Source organism: Elgaria multicarinata, chromosome 1 (genome assembly GCF_023053635.1).
Source record: "Elgaria multicarinata webbii isolate HBS135686 ecotype San Diego chromosome 1, rElgMul1.1.pri, whole genome shotgun sequence".
NCBI lineage: Eukaryota > Metazoa > Chordata > Lepidosauria > Squamata > Anguidae > Elgaria > Elgaria multicarinata.
In genome coordinates, this window is record NC_086171.1 from 130,626,849 (window position 1) to 130,646,035 (window position 19,187).

The 19,187-nt window shown below is 41.9% G+C and overlaps 2 protein-coding genes across 2 annotated transcripts in view; one reads left to right on the forward strand and one right to left on the reverse strand.

Moving 5' to 3' along the window:
- LOC134405672 (uricase-like) overlaps positions 1 to 19,187 on the forward strand; it is a 44,709-nt gene that overhangs the window by 5,295 nt on the left and 20,227 nt on the right. The gene's annotated exons all lie outside the window — the stretch shown is intronic.
- DNASE2B (deoxyribonuclease 2 beta) lies at positions 1,296 to 17,433 on the reverse strand. The gene is made up of 6 exons (XM_063117899.1): positions 17,315 to 17,433; positions 12,046 to 12,223; positions 6,718 to 6,799; positions 4,528 to 4,689; positions 3,638 to 3,838; positions 1,296 to 2,161 (listed from the first exon to the last, which is right to left on the reverse strand). The coding sequence occupies exons 1-6, from the start codon at positions 17,422 to 17,424 to the stop codon at positions 1,818 to 1,820; spliced, it is 1,077 nt and encodes a 358-aa protein (XP_062973969.1). The 5' UTR covers positions 17,425 to 17,433; the 3' UTR covers positions 1,296 to 1,817.

The window sequence follows — 19,187 nt, forward strand, 5'->3', positions numbered from 1 at the left end:
CACATAAAAGGACCATCTCAAAAGATCCTTGTCTTCTCTACTCTGAGAGTGAAAGGAGAAGGAAGTCTTTGCTAACTCTTTGTGGTTGCTGGGTGTGTCTTTTTTCCTCCCCAGCAGAGACATTGTAAAGATGAGGCCAGTTGTACTCCATGCACATACAGTAGGGCAAAATTGTCCTTGATAAAGCTGAAGGTAGGATGCAAATCTAAATCTAAAAGCAGTGCAATCTTAATACTTTTGATTTGGGATATTGAAAGCACATGTCCAGACTGTTCGCTTGGTTGAGCCCTACATCTACTGAAGGCCGACTCTGAATTATTTGCTTCTTTTTTCGATTGCAATATTTTGCATCACTTTTCAACCCTAATGGTTCACAATAATGCAATTTCAATTTCAATTAAAAAGTCAATTAATTTTATAACTACAACTAACATTTGCACAACTAAATCATGCAGATCGACAAGTAGTAGATGAAAACAATGGCTCAGTGGCAAAGGTCTAAACTTGTTAGGTAAGATTAAACAGAAAAGGCACAACAAAATACACAGGTCTTTACTCTCCTCTAAAAGGAAGGGATAGATTACCAAATTATTCATCAGGGGCAGATAATTCCATAGTTTAGGGGCCACCACTGAAAAAGACCTATTTCTGGCTGATGACAGTGTAAATAACCCGATCAATGGAATATCTGATGGATCTGATGAAAAGAAGTCAAAGTCACATGTGTATATGTGTGCATGTGTGTGTTTTCTATAGAACTAGGGTGGATAGCCATATTGGCCCTTGAAGAACCCTTTAGGGCCTGCACAAATGGCCAAGGCTATCATGCACACACACACACACACACACACACACACACACACACACGTGTGCATGGTTATAAGGGCAAGGGAGGGAAGAGACTCCACCTTCCCACCGCACTCAGGATTGCTGTTTCCCCACTGCTATTAGTGATATTCATCAGGATCATGTATGGTGGGGCCAGGCCAAAGCACTCTCTTCCCCAGCACAATTGTGACCGTGGTGGTGGGGAGGCAGAGGTGGTAGTGCTGGGAAAGTTGAGGCAGGCCACAGAAAAGGCCTTCAGGGGGCACAGACGGCTCACGTTGTCCACCCCTGCTTTAGAAGAAGGTGCTTCCTGAGATACTTGACTTTTTGACTCAGATGACATGTATTTTTCACCATAGTCTCCTTCAAAATACAGTCACCATAGTCTCCTTCAAAATACAAGTGAGGTCTATTTCTCATAAGTATTTGTGAGAATCAGCTCTAAAATTGCACTTAAAACAGTCCTGTCCTGCTCAGTGACTTTTATTTTTCCAGGTAGAACTACATTCAAAGGGAGCATCTTCAAGCTGTTTTATGTAATTGGCATATACATTATTCAAGATCATAAACAAAAGCTGTGTGTATAGTTACTTCAAGCAGGGTACGCGCCAAGATTAAAAACAAATCCAAATTATATACCATGGAATCCCATATTCTGTATTAACACCAGCCCTCCAATTTTGCACTAAGAACCAACTATCTAAATATAATGTCTTCCAGTATCAAGGGTTTTACAGAATACAACCTCTTTAGAACAGACTGGAGTATGTAGGAGTAAAAAATACAGTAGAAATGGCCAGGTCAGTAGGAGTAGGTGGAGAGAAACAGATTCAACCTGTTTCCCGACCTCTGAAAATCATGCCCAGGACTCTCTAGTTTCTTTAAAAGAATGATGACTGGAAACACCTTTATTAAAAAACAATGAAAGCTGAAATGGTCAAGAATGACTTACAGGTTGGATGTCTGTGCTCTGAGACTTATGAGTAAACTCATGAAGGACGACAATCATAATAGCGGAGAACCAATGACCTGAATGCCTCGTAAATATACTGATTCTGGGTGCAAACAAAACCACCACTTCTCTTAGCCTGTTGAACTGTATGATTTAGGTCTCCAATACATGTCCATTTGTTTTCAGGACTCCTGGAAACACACCACTTAGAGTGATCGTAATAGGAAGAGAAGGAGGAATTCCATGGTGCCTTGATTCGGTTTATGTTGTAGACATGGAAAGGAAGAGAGCAATTTGAGAAAAGTGCATGGCCCTTACGCTGCCAGGATTCCACTAGAAAATCTGTCTGCAGTTTCTGAGCCATCCAGGCTACGTAGATATCTGTGTCAAATTAGGGGGAGGAAAAGTGAGAAATTATCACTGACGTAGCCTCTTAAAATGTACTTCATTTCCAGTTTTTAGGGATAACTTTAGGATATGTCTTTTGAAATGGCCTCTTTCAAAACCTTTAAGGATGCATAGAATAGGGACTTTCTGGGACAGAAGATGTTTTACCAGGAAGAATGGCCCAATGCCCTAACATGTCTCTACTGTAGGCTGTAGCATGTACAGGAGAGAAGGTGACTTAGACTGCTTGCAGGTGGATGCCTCCTAGCACTACTAATCAGAAGACGTCATGCAGCTGGTCTGTCTTTTTCTTCTTAATTTGTTTTGTGGTAAGAAACCGCCCCCCCCCCCCGAAGAAACAGTGGGAAAACACATGTGGGGTCCCTGTAAAATTTTGTGAATGAGGCAGAGCAATAGCATACTAACAGCACCTTTATGTGGAGGAAGAGAAGTGGAAGATAAAAATTATGCCTGTGGAAAGCCACTAATAAGTCATTTTAGGAAGTTTTAACAATGTATTCTATGTTTTTAATCAATATTTTATGTATTTTATACTTATTGTTGTTCCCCGCCTCGATCAGGATGGAGAGGCGGGTAAGAAATATTATTATTATTATTATTATTATTATTATTATTATTATTATCATTATTATTATTATTGGCCTCATATGAAAGCATCTTTGCTATTATAGCAAAATACCCTCCATATGTGAAATCCTTCTTTTCATAAGTAGGAAAATCTCACAAAATCAGTTTTTCTTCTGAAATGTTAATATTATTGAGGAATTAAGTATCAAATAAAACTAAACCAGTCCTTCAGTAACTCCTCCTGCTCCTCTTTCATCTCTGTCTCTTCTGTCATAATTGTATATTAAGGTGGCCAGATGTCATATTTTGCAGAAGACGGTCTTCTGTTGGGAGGTGTCCTCTTTTTGAAGAGCTCTCTGGTCCAGATTCAAGGATAAACAGGGAGAACAACGCCATTGGCATTGGCTATCAAGGACAGCAGACCGAGCGTGCCATCAGTCACGTTTAGATTGTGTTTCTTAATCCAAATAATAATAATAATAATAATTTACTTCTGCAAACCTCAGAGTTCCTCTGAGCATCCTAACACCACCTTCTTGCTTTTCAACGTCCCAGTTATGGCTCCAGTCCTGTCAGCACAGGTATACCAAGTTCACTTTTAGAAAGAGAGATCATTTCCCTTAAAACCTCCTAATGTTTAAGAACCTCAGCATGTTTTCAGTGTTCTGCTTAGGGTTGCCCTCCAGCTCCATTCAAATTACTGAAAATTTCTCACCTCAGTGCAAGGTGAATGAATTGCACACTTTGTTATTAAGTATACTGCTAGGTGTTGCTTTTTTTTTTTTTTTTTAGGGAAGGGGGGACACCAGTAATTGAACCATCAGTTTTCCTGCCATCACTCAGTGAAGCTTTGTCCTAGTTGCAGACAAGGGATCGTCCTACCTTCATGATAATTACGTGTTTTAGCAAAGCTGAAGAAAGTTTCTCCCCGGGCAGATTGGAGCTCCACGAGGCGTTGCTTCCAAGGGGCCGGAGGCAGCTCCGATCCACCACACAACATTTGCAGATTGAAGAGCTTGGAGTGAAAGGTCTTTGGGATGGAGCAGTTGTAGATATTTGGATTGCAGCATGACAGTTGCTTGTCTGAACAGAATGAAAAGAGGTGAACAGAAGCTGCAGCAAGGAAATGTTTCCTGTGCCGGTTTTGAACAAAGACTGCAGGTGGCCATTGTACAAGCAGTTTGCGTGTGTGTGTCTATACAGCATGGCTTTGTAGCTGATTCCCTCAAAATGCCACAGCATCACTGCTGTGAAGCAGAACCAATAAGTATAGACGGCAGGAGGGAGCCAGCCGGAAAGACACAGCACCGGTGGCCATTCAGCTCATCCAGCCCGTCCCTTACCCCCTGCCCTGTGTTCCCGTGCTTACTCTGGGTAGAGGAAAAATCACAATTGGGTTTGGATCCGTCCCCAGCAATGCCCACTGGGGTTAACCCGAACCGAGGCTACTACTGTCAGACAAGCAACGTGGTGACCTGGGAGCAACCACCACCAAAAAAAATCACAGTAAAATCACACTGTGAAAGGGCATAGTTTCAGGGGTAAAAGCCCAACATGGCTGTGAGTTAGCAGCTGTGTCATATAAACAATGCAACACCTCTGCGCAGCCACGATGGGGTAAAAAGGCTGTATAGACATCTCCTTTGTGAGGGGCCGGGTGGGATCTGTTACCCGCAAACATGTCTAAGATCACGAAGTATAAGCAGTTACAAGAAGCACTGCAGCAAACAGAGACTAAAAGAAGCTTCTCCCAAGCAGTTAACTATCGTTACCTATTTCCACAAACTGATCATATCGGAATGTTAAGCAGATCACAGTCTGTCCATATTTCTCTCCAGTGGGTGGATATCCATAACCATCCTCAGGAAATGGAGGGAATGCAGGAATACTGTGAATAACCCAGAAACCTTGGTATTGGTCCAAGAGCAGAAACCCTGTTGTGAACAGGAGAAGAGAAGATGCAAGGAAATGAGAACATTGGTGTGCTCCAGTATCAGAAGGGAGTACAACCCTACCTGAAGGATAATATCCTATTATATATCCCTTAATAATGAGGATTTTCTCTGTGAATACATAATTTATAGTAACCTGTAAGGGTCCTCCTCCCCAGTCATTCCTGAACCTTTTTGCTCTTCTTATGTTCATGAAGCTTCCCAAAGCAACTTAGTGACAGAATGCTACATCTATGCCACAGTCAGATCTGGAAGGAATAGTGAACGAATCACAACTATTAGGCTAATAGGGCCAGTTTGCATGATCAACAAGCCTCAGTGAGTTGATCTACTCTACTGGTTTATAATAGGATTGAAGTGTACGGATAACTGTTGGGGCACGTTACAAATTCCATATAATGCTTTCATACTGTTATTTCTTGTTTTTTATTCCACATTATCCAAAATTCCACTACAAATGTCATTGTGTGCCCTAAGAGGTGTAAATGTGCAAAAGGGATATAGCATTACCATGATGGGATTATAATGATTTGACACAAGCTGTAGATCTGGCCAGTGACCTACTTAAAATGGGGGTGCATGCTGGGCACCATTAACCTAGTTACCTGCCCAGGTGCAGCTTGTTGCATCCCAACCCAAGCAGCATGGCTTGTATGAGGGGGAACAATCCTCAAATAATCCATCAACATACCATGAGTTATTTGAGGGTTGTTTTCTCCTCAAGCAAGCCATGCTGCCTTGGTTTGGATGACACAACAAATTGTATCCGGGCAGGTAGTTGGGCTAATGGTACCCAGCACATGCTGCCAATTTAAACAAGTCCCTATGGCTTAAATAAGCCATGGTGGCTTGTTTTGATCATATGAACTAGGTCACTGTGACTCTAGGTTCACACAACACACTAACTCACTTTCAATGGCTGAGTGCGGTTTGTTGTAGAACCATGGAATGTTTGGTGAACTGTGGGTTAGCGTGTTCTCTGAACCCAGGACATTTTCTGCAGGATGGCTTGTTAACCATGCAGTGTGGCTTATTTTTCTTGAACAAGCCACCTTGTGAACCCATGGTTTGGGTTGTTTAGGGTGGTTAACAAGCCACCCTGAGGAAAAAGTCCTGGGTTCAGACAACACGCTAACACATAGTTCAACAAAAAAACCACACCATGGTTCAACAACCCACACTAAAAGTAATTTAGCGTGTGATCAGTCCCATTGTGTCCACTAATTCATATTCCATGCTTGGGTGACATTTATCACCTGTCCATTTAGTATAAGATTTCCCCCCTTCAACTCTTCTGTTTTGACCAAGAAGTTGGATAAGTTTCTTGCCTCCGTTTTTCAGAGGCATGGATGATGATGATGATGATGATGATGATAATGATAATGATAATGATAATGATAATGTTCTGATTGTGCTTTCCCATTTAAGAAGTCTGTGCTACTGCACATAGTAAAGCACAAAGGGCATTAGGTTGTTCTATGGAGAAACAACTAACATAGAACCTAATGGGTTTTATACATGAATTGATTAAACACTGCGCTACACAATTCACTCCACTATAAGTCAATCTATAAACAAAGCAGATCAGGGCTGGCCAAAGACATTTTGCTGCCTGAGGCAAAGGACAAGATGGTGATCCCCTCCCCCACCCCCATTCCATATACAAAAACCAAAAGGACCAGCAATTGAATCTTACTTTAATGCTTCACCTTGGGCAACAAGCTAGCTGAGGGAGTGTAGGGAAAGCCGTGTGCTATGCACAGGTCTGTCCTCCAACACCTCGCCATTGCTTTCCACCCCTCCCAAAATCAGCTCCTGCCTGAGACAGCTTCCTCACTCTGACTAATGGTAGGGCCTGGCCTGAAGCAGATTGAGATTTGCAGTTGTAGATTAAGTCTTCTGCAAGGTTGGACATCTTAATAACTCTGCTTTACCAGGAGTTTAAATAGTAAGAAAAACAATGTTTATCTGTAGGTGGGAAAAAAGCTGTTCAGAGGTATTTGTCGTTACCTTTAGAATGCCCGTGCGTCCAGCTATAATTCATTTTGTTAGGTGGGCCATCATTGTACATCACATAGGCAGTGGTGTTTTCCTAAAAACAAAACAAAACACAAGTCTATTCCATAATTTATTGAGTTGCAAAGAAAAGAAAATGAAAAAACCCCACTCTCGGCATATTAAGAAAAATAATAGAGCATTTCATCACCAGTTTGAAGCCAAAATCATCATCTAGACAATGTGTCATAGCATCAGTGAAGATGGAGACAAGTATACCAAAATAAATGAACCAAAAAACTCAGGCTTGCGGTTTTATATCTTCTTCCAGTTCATCTTCCAGTTCATCTATAATGAAAGCTAAAATGCAGATTCTTCTAAATTAGTATTTATTTATTTATTTATTTATTGCATTTCTATACCGCCCAATAGCCAGAGCTCTCTGGGCAGTTCACAAAAATTAAAACCATTAAAAGTATAAAACAACAGTATAAAACCATAATATAAAATACAATATAAAAGCTCAACCAGATAAAAACAGCAGCAATGCAAAATTACAAAATTAGTTTTCAAACTGTGTTCCAGGAAGCTCTGAGGCTGCTTGGAAGCTTATCTGGGATTCCTCAGTGAGAAGACCAGTAGAAATGCTTTTGGCTTGCCCATCACTTTCAGTCTTTCATTGCAATGCATAGCTATATAGGGAAATGTTGGGCCACAGGGTAATGACATGGTCCAGCACTCTGTATGAGCACTCCATATAAGCTGCGTATGAGACCACACTGATCAACTTCTGTTGGACCATTGAATGCCGGCTGGGATTCTGGAAAAGAATGCTCAAGACACTGCTTACGTTCTTATATCGGAGTGCATAGTTAGGACCACTTAACACAGTTTAGTTTCGCCATAATGTAAGAAATCCTGAGTGTGCACTCTTGCTTTGTCAGTTTAAAACACACTGGTGGACACCAGGGATTTCATTTAAAAAAAGAAGGGAGAAAAGGCGCAGCCCGCACAAGACTGAAGTCAGCTCATGTATGACCCAGAATGTGTTCCAGAATCCTCTGAAGGCATGCAGAACCTCTTTCAGCCAGAGGGTCAAATTCCATTTTGTAGAAGTTTTCAGGGGCAGCATTCCAGATGTTGGGCAGGTTGAAGGCAAAAGGAGGTGAGCCAAATACCCCAAATACCAGCATAGTTTAACTCAAAGCTCTTACTGCCTGTATCTAAGTCATAGGAGAGGCATTTCAACATTGTAGAATGGGAAAAAAAACATTGTGCAAGAACCAAGAAACCACCAAACAATTGGTGCGTGGCCGTTTGGGGACTCCCGGAGGGCCAAATTTCACCCTTGGGCTTGAGGTTCTACACCAATGCTCTGGAGCATGCAGAGTGGTCAAACTCCATGAGGTGAGCCAGTTGGTGACATATCCTAGGACTACTCTGATACACCCAGCATGAGCAGTCTTGCTCAAGTATGCAGTTTTCCTTCATGTTAGGAACACAGCTATAAATTACCTCTGTTGTTTTGAACTGTCACAATGGTCCATAGCCTACGGCATATAAAATTACCCTCCTACTGTGTTTGAATATACACAAGATGCAGTGTTGGCTCCAGGTTTTGGAGGGCCCTTGGCAAGACACCCTCAGTGAGCCCCTTATATGAGTTGGCCCACCTCCTCCTTGTGGCCCATTCACTTACAGTCTCCCAGTTTGTACAGCTACCCAGAGGGAGAGCACCAGCTGAATAAGGGACACTGCTGTTATTCTAGTCATAACTTGCATACGTGGAGGGGGCAAGTGAACAAGCAGTGTCAGCAAGGAGGAGGAGCAGGCCTGGGAGGCTTTGAGGGCTGGCTTTGGGCCCCCTACAGATTGTGTGGGCCTTGATGGGAGGCTGACAATGCCTACTTCTGACGCCAAACCTGATAAGATAAATTCTTTGCTAAGTCTTATCAGTGTGCATTGTATTTTGCCTTAGGGAATGCATAATAATGCTTAAATAACGTCATTGTATTTAAATGCAGCTGTGTGAAAGATTGCAAGAAGCCAGTTGCATATTAGCAGTATGTCCAACTTAAAAAATATTTTCATGTTTATATAATAATTAATTTATTTTATTACATTTATATACCACTCCGTAGCCGAAGCTCTCTGGGCGGTTTACAAAGGTTAAAAACAGTGAACATTAAAAATAAATATACAAAAATTTAAAACCATCAAAAGCATCAAACAACAATATCCAGAGCATGGACAACTGAAGCTAGGCTATCCCTGTCCAGATAGGGGCGTACTTGGGTCACCAACCGAAGTTGATAGAAGGCACTCTGTGCCACCGAGGCCACCTGAGCCTCAAGGGACAGAGATGGTTCTAGAAGAACCCCCAAGCTACAAACCTGTTCCTTCAGAGGGAGTGCAACCCCATCCAGAACAGGTTGAACACCCAGTATCCGGTCAGAAGAACCACCCACTAACAGCATCTCAGTCTTGTCTGGACTGAGTTGCAGTTTGTTAGCCCTCATCTAATCCATTGTCGCAGCCAGGCAACGATCCAGCACGCCCACAGCCTCACCTGATGAAGATGAGGAGGAGAAATAGAACTGTGTGTCATCAGCGTACTGATGACAACACACTCCAAAACTCCGGATGACCGCACCCAATGGTTTCATGTAAATGTTAAACAGCATGGGGGACAAGACTGACCCCCTATGGAACCCCATATTGGAGAATCCACGGGTCCGAGCAATGTTCCCCAAGCACCACCTTCTGGAGCCGATAATATACAATAAGCATAATTACAAAGTCATACTAAAAATAATTATTTACAGTAAATGTTAACTATTTAAAAAAACCCAGAGAAAATATATGAATTAACAGCAGATAGGAGAGAAAGAAATAATGTAAAAGCATGATTATTGCCTCAAAATTAGCTACTTTAGCCCTCCAAATCAGAACAGGCAAGAAAACCTTCCCTTTCTAAAAAGTGAACATAAAAATACCAACTAATACTAAACTGGCAGTTAGCAGTTTGTTCAAATTTTCAATTGTATTATCCTTACCTGTGATAATGAAAGAATGCTCGGTCTCACATTATTGCCACACTTGGCTCTCTAAGAAAGTTACCAGGCAGGAAAATCAAACTGCTTAAACCCAAATATTAAATATGACAGACAGCATTTCCTCAGGATGGGTGAATTCATTCTCTCTCTCACACACACACATCAGACGAATAGCAGCACCCCAAAACAAATGAATGCTTTTGGTAGTGGAATCTTTGCCAAGCAGGCCAGGGTGAAGGGGTGCGTGTCGGCTTAATATCTCTCACAGATTTGAGAGGTTGGCTTTGATGCCGACCCTTCCAGCATTTTGCTAATTATTTAAATGAAATCTTTTATATGATAATATACTCTGCCTCAACCTATGTCTGTAGACTTTTAGCTGTTGCTGCTATAGCAAATCAACAAGTCTACAGACATCGACAGAGGTAGAGTAGTTTCTTGGACCTCTGCAAAGCAGGCCCTGCTACATCTCCTGAATGCTCTTCCTTAGCAGAGTTTGTTTTTTTAATTATCTCAGAAAGGATGTAAAAGATGTGAGGACTCACGTGGGTGGTGATTGCCTATAGTGGTTGAATTTATATCTCTTCTCCTTGCAAGCTAGCTCACTGGGCTAAAAATGAACCATCTATTCCACCCCAGACAATTCTCCTAAACAACTACCTGGTTTCTTACTGAGATTTAACTATGGATTCGACTATTGAGACCTTTCTTAGGGCTCCATCACACCAGCGATTTATCGCACACTCCCCCTGCCTGGTATGCAGTTTTGCAGCCCAGTACCCACATGATGTCGTCCACATCCTGCACTCATTTAGGCTCTTATCGTCCATGTTTCATTTCTTTTTGGAGCACAGAAAGTCTGGATTATGTTCCCTCCCTGAGAAATAAATGCTCTCCTCCCTCCCGTGTATTTCTGTGGTTCTTTTCTATTGACCATCCAATTCTTTGTTGGGGGCGTGTGTAGGGTGACCATGTGAAAAGGAGGACAGGACTCCTGTATCTTTAACAGTTGCATAGAAAAGGGAATTTCAGCAGGTGTCATTTGTATATATAGAGAATCTGGTGAAATTCCCTCTTCATCACAACAAAGGTGCAGGAGCTATACAAGAGTGACCAGATTTAAAAGAGGACAGGGCACCTGCAGCTTTAACTGTTGTGATGAAGAGGAAATTTCCTCAGGTTCCCCATATATACAAATGACACCTGCTGAAATTTCCTTTTCAATACAACTGTTAAAGATACAGGAGCCCTGTCCTCCTTTTCATATGGTCACTCTAGGTGTGTGTGTCTAAGGAAGGTCTCCCTGACAAAAGAGGAGGGTGGTGCAATTCTCCACTCAACCATGAAGGGAGAGAGGTCCCATTTAACTCTATGTTCTTACTCCTGAGTAAGGTACATTTTCACCTTAAAAGAAATGTGGATGCCCCCTCCTTGCCTGCAGCTCCCTCATTTTTAAAGATGAAGAGCTCAAAATTGGCACAGTGATAGCTCTTAAGGAAGGCTTTAGCCATCCCAAGTTTGAATCAGATTGGGTCATCCCTTAATTTTAAGGAATTTTTAAAATCAATTTTAAAAAAATGATTACATCTGCGTAAGTTTAAAAAATAAATAGATCAAAATTGGCACAGTTATAGCTCTTAAGGAGGGATTTCAGCATGCCAAGTTTGAATCATAGTGGTACATCCCTTGATTTTTTAATGAATTTTTAAATTACCCTGCCTTAAACCCATTTTCCTAGTAGCTCTCAAGTGTGAAGGATTGATCTTCCATTCCTTTGAAGCTGTACATCTTCAAGTTCATAAACTACAGATCTGCTGGTTCCCTTACTCAAAAGTAAATCCCACTGATTTCAACTGCATTTACATCCAATTCATACTAAAATCCCATGCATGCTTACCTTTGAGTAAACCCTATTTTAGTAAGTCTGTCTCTGTTCAATGGGGTTTACTGAAAGGTAAGCATGCATGGGATTTTAGTATAAATTGGATATAAACGCAGTTGAAATCAATGGGATTTACACAACCCTGCAACCCTCTCCAGGGTGAAATGTCCAACTACCACCAACCAATGAACTGTAAGGGGAAGTACAAAGGAGATATGAGAGTGCATCTCAATACCCTGGTGCTCAGGAGAGGAGAGGTGTAAAGATGAATGAAATGTAAAAGCAGTTGATCAGGCTTTCACACGCTATGCAAATGAGGGTGGATAATTCAAGGGTAAACCAGGGCAAACATGCAGGTGTGATAGAGCCCTTAGGCTTGCTTCATTTGTATTTGTTATCACTTGCCTTGGACTTGTAGTTTTTATAGAGTTGCTGTAATGTTTGCCCCAGAGCACTCTCTGTCATGTTGATGAAATATTTACTCAGTGTCCAGGTTGGAGTTACAGAATCCATGAACATGTATTCTAGCCCACTTTCAGCAGATTTATCTCTTATACGCATTGGAAATTTGTAAAGAATATACCTGGAGGGAAAATGTAAACAAATAAAAAAAATCATTAGTGGCAATCAGCCTGTCGTATTTAGAATAAATTAGAAGAGCTTCAAGAAAAGAAGCTAAGCAGTGCAGTGAATAATGTAAATGTGTGGTTAGTTAAAGGGGATGAAAGGTTGTTCCTGTAAACTTAGCTCAAACTTTAGATTTTCTACTACATGGATTCAAATGCCATAGCAGGAGTCTGTGTGGGTTCCTGCAACTTAGCTACTTGGTGGCAATTTTACTTAGGCATGAAGAAATTTGAAGGAAGACAGGCTGGTAATTTTATGTTTGATGAGGGTGTTTATACTACAAAGATGCATGCAGAACAACTATCACATCTTCAAAATGTTAGGGAAAGAGGAAGGGATTATAGCAGGCTCAAGGCCCAGCCTATAAAAACTTTCTGATTTCCCACAGCAACTTCCCTATCATAACTTTACATAACCCAGTGGTTATAAGATCTTTCGGAAAAGAGTTTCAGTCTTTCTGTGGTACCAGGGTGTTCATGACACTGCATATGCCACATTTGTATTAGTGTCCGTGTGATGGAAACAAACATTTTGCAGGTTAAACCATTTCACATGGTTAAGAACCATATGAGAAAAGCAGAATGGACACTACTGCTAAGTCACAGGAAGCCGTTCAGTGCTTCCATCAAGGGTAGGCTTGGCCGGGCACCTACTAAGGCCCCACGCATCAGCAGGGGCCCACTGACAAGCACTCCCTGGGTCTGCTCCTCATCTTCACCGTTGCAACCCACTTGTTCACCTGCTTCTTGTTCTGGCCCAGACAACAGTAGTGGTGAGGGGAAGCAGGAGCTGCACCTGCCTACTTGCTCACTGGCTCTCTGCCTGTCAAATAAGTAAGTGGTAACAACGATGAGAAAGAGGGGAGGGGCAAGAGCATTTGGTGACAATGGTGGTGAGAGGGTCGACTGACTGAGAGAGGAGGCCTGAGCTTTCTCTGAAGATTTTCTCAGAACACTAGGAAAAACTGAGCTAACTGCAAGGTGAGCCTGGGGTGGTGGAGATTGGGGGTGGGGAATGGCGCTTCCATGACTGTTTGATTCTACAAAACTAAAAGCAGCAGCATCAATATTTCAGCATACTCCAGATGTCAATCCCACCCACTAAGTAAGCCATGGCTCATTCAGGCCAATAATAATAATAAATTTATTTCTTACCCGCCTCTCTTTTTGGTTCGAGGCGGGGAGCAACAATAAGTATAAAATACATAAAACTGAATTAAAAACATAGTACACATTATTGAAACATCCTAAAAACGCCCTAAAATTCCACTGGATAGGCCTGCCAGAATAGATCAGTCTTTACGGCTTTCTAAAATGCTAAAAGACTAATAAGTTGACAAGTCTCCGGCAGGCCATTCCACAGTTTGGGAGCAGCAATATCCAGAATTGAGTACGCTTTCTGGGCTGACTGCTTCCACCCAACAGGAGTTAGGAGATACCTAAAATTATGATGTACTTAGTAATCTACCCAATAACAGTTATTGCAGTTTCTATAAATCACAAAATTGGAAGTTTTTGAACTATCCATTCCATCCGGTAAAATGCTGTTTCATTAGGCTTCTTAATATTCACTGGCATGGTCCCCTATGACAGATGAGAATTGCATCTAAGCAACCAAGAATAATTTTGTAAAGCAGGGGAAAGTTGTTTCTGTTTTCGTTTAGGCTGTGGATGTGCCAGAATGAACAATGCAGATGCATTCAACTAGGCTAGAACAGGACTGTAAACAGCCACATGGTTGGTCTCCTGTGGCAATTAAATGCTGATTCCAGGTGATTGGATAGGAAAGCTTTACAACAGATGTTTTCCCCTCTTTTATTTCCATAGTTATAACATTTGTATACCACTCTATATCTAGACAGATTCTGGAGTGGTGAACAAGATATAAAATAAACAAAAGAGAAAAAGAATAAAACATCCTATTAAAATTATTCTTTAAAAAACAGTGTGAGGTTGGTCAACTAAGGAAGGCTTCCAGGAAAACACCTGTCTTCAGGAGGCACCGAAAACAACTCCAGAGGCAGGGCGTTCCGTAAGAAGGGAGCCACCACGCTGAAGGCTCTTCTCCTGGCTGAACCACCAGGAGCATGCCCTCTGACGACCTCAGTGATCAGGCAAATTGGTAAGGGAGAAGATGCTCTCTCAGGTATCCTGGTCCCAAGTTGTTTAGGGTTTTGTACACTAGCATCAAAACCCTAAACCTGGCCCAGTAGTGAATAGGCAGCCAGTGCAGTTCCCTCAGCAAAGGAGCTGAATGCTGAAAAGGGGCAGCTCCTGATAACAGCTGAGCTGCTGTGTTCTGCACTAGCTCCAGCTTCCAGAGCAGCCTTAAGGGCAGCCCAAAATAGTGCACATTGCAGTAATCTGTTCTTGACTTTATTAGTGCCTGTACAAAGAGATAACATATAGGCTGATTAGCAAAATATAACTTCTTTATATTGGTAATTTGTAGACTTATTTGCAAGACTGACACATGAACGCAGAAAGTACCCATTACATGTCCTTACATTAAATGTCTGGTAGATTTGAAAGCAGCCATTTCCAACTTATAAGAATGACTTCATATATAAATTTACCCTGTAATTTTCATATCTGTTAGAAAAGCAGATCACAATAATGCTCCCTTTAATCCAGTAACCAGTCCTTTAAAGATGATGTTAGAAAGCCAATAATTAAGGCAGGCGCCTGCTGAGACTTATTTCAGCTGTCTGCTAAGTGTTGTCATTGGAAATAGATTCACCCTGCTTCAGGTAGAGTATGTATCAGGCTTTCCCAACACGGTGTCAGATGTGTTGGACTACAACTGCCATCATTGGCCATGTTTGCTGGGGGTAACTGGAGTTGTAGTCCAAGATACTGGAGGGCACCAGGTTGGAGAAGGCTGGCATATAGCTTTTATGCAGCGAGAAGTGGCTTTTATGCAGCAGTTTCACTTCTGCTCTGCATAACTATTTCCTGCCAAACAAATGTGGAAGCTAGTAATGTTTAAACTCACGGATTTGAAATGCAGTGGAGGCTGGTGGTTCAGATTTCAGTGGGACTATGAATCTGCTTTGGGTTTCAGCCAGAACTCCAAAAAAGCTATCCAAGGTGTTGAACCCAGTGTGTGTGTGGGTAGGAATTTGGGTGTAGGGTTCAGCATCTGGGACAGCTCCTTTAGAGTTTTGACTGGATCTGAATGAAACCCAGAGTGGATTCACAATCCTACTGAAATCGGAGCCACCAGCCTCCGCTGTTGAACTGTGTGTTTGCTGGTGCATGGAGGTTTTTTTTTTTAAATTTGTTTTTACACAACGTATTCTTCCCCCAGTATTACATTTTCTTTTCAATTGGCGTGTCTGCACACAGCCAATGCAGCTTCGATGAACCTGTTTCTGCTCAGCTGGCATCATGTCAAAAGTAGCTGGTTATCTGTACGGGTATCTGTCTCCAAAAGGATTCTTTAAGCCTGGGTGGGCCTCTAATCAGCAGATTCAAATGAATGCTGGAGACTGAATTTCAATAACACTTGCAATAGCTGCCGTGCTGTACCAAAACAGAGGCCAGCGATTTGAATAAAATTGGCATATGCTAATCTCTATATAGATGAAAACTTGGAAATAATACATCTAGTTTTAAAAGGATATTGTTGTTGTTATGCTTTTGATGGTTTAAAATTTTGTATATTTGTTTTTAATGTTCACTGTTTTAAATTTTTGTATACCGCCCAGAGAGCTTTGGCTATGGGGCGGTATATAAATGTAATAATAATAAAAAATGCAATACATCTCACCATAGTGAAGAAGGCTGTGGCCCGAGGACATGCTCAGTCTGCTGCCCAGATAGGAACATAAGGAACCACTTTATATCAAGACAGACCTTTGGTCCATCTAGCCCAGTATTGCTAACACAGACTGACAGCAGCTCTTCAGCCTAGAGAAGCTGGGGGTTGAACCTGGGACTTTCTGCCTGCAAAGCGGGTATTCTACCACTGCGCTGTGGCTCGTCCCCCTCTGGTGGGCAACTTCTAGGGCCCTGCTCTCTGTTCTTACAGTTCTTGATGTTTAAACTAGACTTGGACGGACCTTCAAATAAAAGTTGACTTCAAACATAGGACTATCCTCGGTAAAGTAGAACACATGGCTCACTATGTGGTATACTAAGATGGCATAGTATATTTGCCTAGCAGAAAACAGAAAACTCTAAGGCGGAAGAAACTTCTGAAGCGTTTCACATGAAACTTGCGAACAATTGTGGAGGTTGCTGCAACAGTCTAAAATATTGTTCCCCTGGTCATAGGGCAACGAAGGCCTTAGCTAGACCTAAGGTTTATCCCAGGGTCGTCCCTGCCTGCTCCCGGGATCCCCTGTGTGTCATTTACATGAACAGGGATGACCCCAGGATGATCCCGTGATAAACCTTAGGTCTAGTGAAGGCCCTAGTCATTATTACCCTTCCAGCGAGCTCCCCACCAGTGCCTAGCAGCAAAATGAGCCTTGATTTGCTTCATGCTACTGAGCTAGGACTGTCAAAGAGGGGAGACAGCTCACTCCCAAGGTGGTTACACTGCAGGCATTTTTGAAGAACTAACTTGAAATGGAGACATTAAGAAATAGCTACCCACCTTCTGCCTAGTCAACCCCACAGTTACAAGAAGTAACTGTGGTACAAGAAGGGGGGAAAAACAACCCACCACTTCTATGCGATGCAGTTCAACGTACGTGCTATTTTTAATGCTCCTGCTTCCCTAAGGCTTGAAATTATAACGCTTAACTATTGTCTCGCTTGATCAAAGGAAACAAGTTCTCTGTGAATCAATGGTGGTTTTGCAATTAGTCATAATGCGACGATGTGCATAAATTGCACAGAACCCTAATCAGATTTCAGTAACCTACATTTCATTTTCTTGAGGTAGCGTTCAAAGGGTACCTTAGAAGCTTCTGATATTAATTCACTCATTACTATTATTTTCTTCAGGTCAAATGTTAGAGCTTCATAATGTTATTTCTATTAGAAGCGTCTGGTTTAGCCTTCCCTCCCCCCCTCCCAAACCTGCCTATTTTACCTACCAGTCCACTGGCTTGCCATCTTCATTTAAGCAGGAAATTTCAGTTCCCCACAGGGGCAGGGTAGGACCAAGAAATAGCAAAGATAGACTCCATAAAGCTTTGACAGTCATCTTGGCTCCATCAGCAAATCACAAAGGGGAAGCACGCAATATGATTTGTCTTATCTGGAGCTTGCTGGTCTCCTGTCATTCAACTCAGTTTCGTTTTACAGTGTGCTGTCAGCAAAAGGCCACGAAACCACAGCTAACTACAGCTGGAAAACCCAATGTGCCATCACAGTGGGAAACCTCTACAGATTAGAGCATGGAAGCACGAGGAAAGGCACAAAATACATTTCAATGTATTGTTTGTTTGTTCATTTATTTATTATGGGTTGGTTCCTGAATCTGCCTTCTATGAGAGGAAGGGGGCATCAGTGAGAGGCAGGGCTCCTCTCACAGAAGGTCCCTCCACCCAATTTTGGGGATCCCCCTCTCCCACCTCATACACACCATAAGTTCAACCCATTCAACAGGATCTCTTGACTCTCCATGCAGTATTTTCAGGGGGCTGGAGGGGCTGCCATGGGAAGGAGGCAGGGCATCAATCAAATAAATAAGTCAAATAAATAATAAGGAAGGGGCGGTAAAGTCCACTTCTGCCTGCACAGTTGATCCAGCATAAATCTGGATCCAACCCTACATTTATATCCTGTTTTCATGGAATTCAAGACCAGCATGCAGTGTGTCTCCCCTTGCTCCCCCGCACCCATTTTAGTTTCAGAACAACCCTGTGAGATATATTATGTTGGGAGATCATGGTAGCCAAGGTCAGCCAGTGAGCTTTGTGGCCAAGAACACACAAAGTAGATAATATGACAATTTTAATTAGCCCATTTTTTTTATTGGCAAAAGAGAGTGCATACACCTGAAATTCCTCAATGTACACAAGAATAGTAACAGAATGTACAGGATAGTATCAATGCTAGTAGCTAGCAATCTCTAAGAAAGAAAAACAACACATTAGTACTTCAACACATTACTGTTGACAATGATTCATCTTGCGTGGCTTGTAGGATCCCAAGATACTATTGGAGGCAAGGTGCACGTTCATAACTTGATTTCTCATTACTTCGTTATTCAGTGCTTGATGACTCACAGCCAGATACATAAACTTATTTAGTTGTAAAGCGTTATATTTCAGGGGGATGTTAGGAGACAAGCAAATGCTTGATCTGTGTTGAGGACTCCTTCACACATGCACATCACCACTTCATGCTGCAGTTGTCAAGTGATGAACTTGCATGGGTGAACCAGCCTCCTGTCTCTGTTTCATCTGATACTTTTGCAGAGCAAAACAGTTTTATATGGTTAGATATTTGAGCCCCCAAGCGTACCTTTTAGTGACATTCCCTTATAGGAAATGTCAATGGGCCAATAGATAAGTAGAAGTAGGTTCGTCATAAGAGAAGTTAAAGTTAGTTCTATTCCAGACTAATTTTACTTCAAATGTGGTTTTAAGTCTTTGTTGTCATGCTTTTGGCAGTCTTGATTATATGCTGTGATGGGCACGCGTCAGTTTCATGCATTTTAAATTGCTGGCTGCATGTGCATTTTAATAGTTTTTGTGGAGGTGATGTGTTGGCAGGTTTTGCACCTGCTATTCTGGTCGGATCCTATTCTTCACTTGATGGTTGTGCCCTAGTTCTGAAATTAGCTCTCAGAAGCTTCCAGAAATAGTAGTAGTGGTGGTGGTAATAATAATAATATAATCCTTAATGAATGGAAAGAAAGCAGAGATATAACCTAGTAGATTTCCCTGCCCATTGAATAGATCTGCTTTTTACTCACCCCAATGGTAAAAGTAGCATCTCAGGTTAACTAGGGTATGTAAT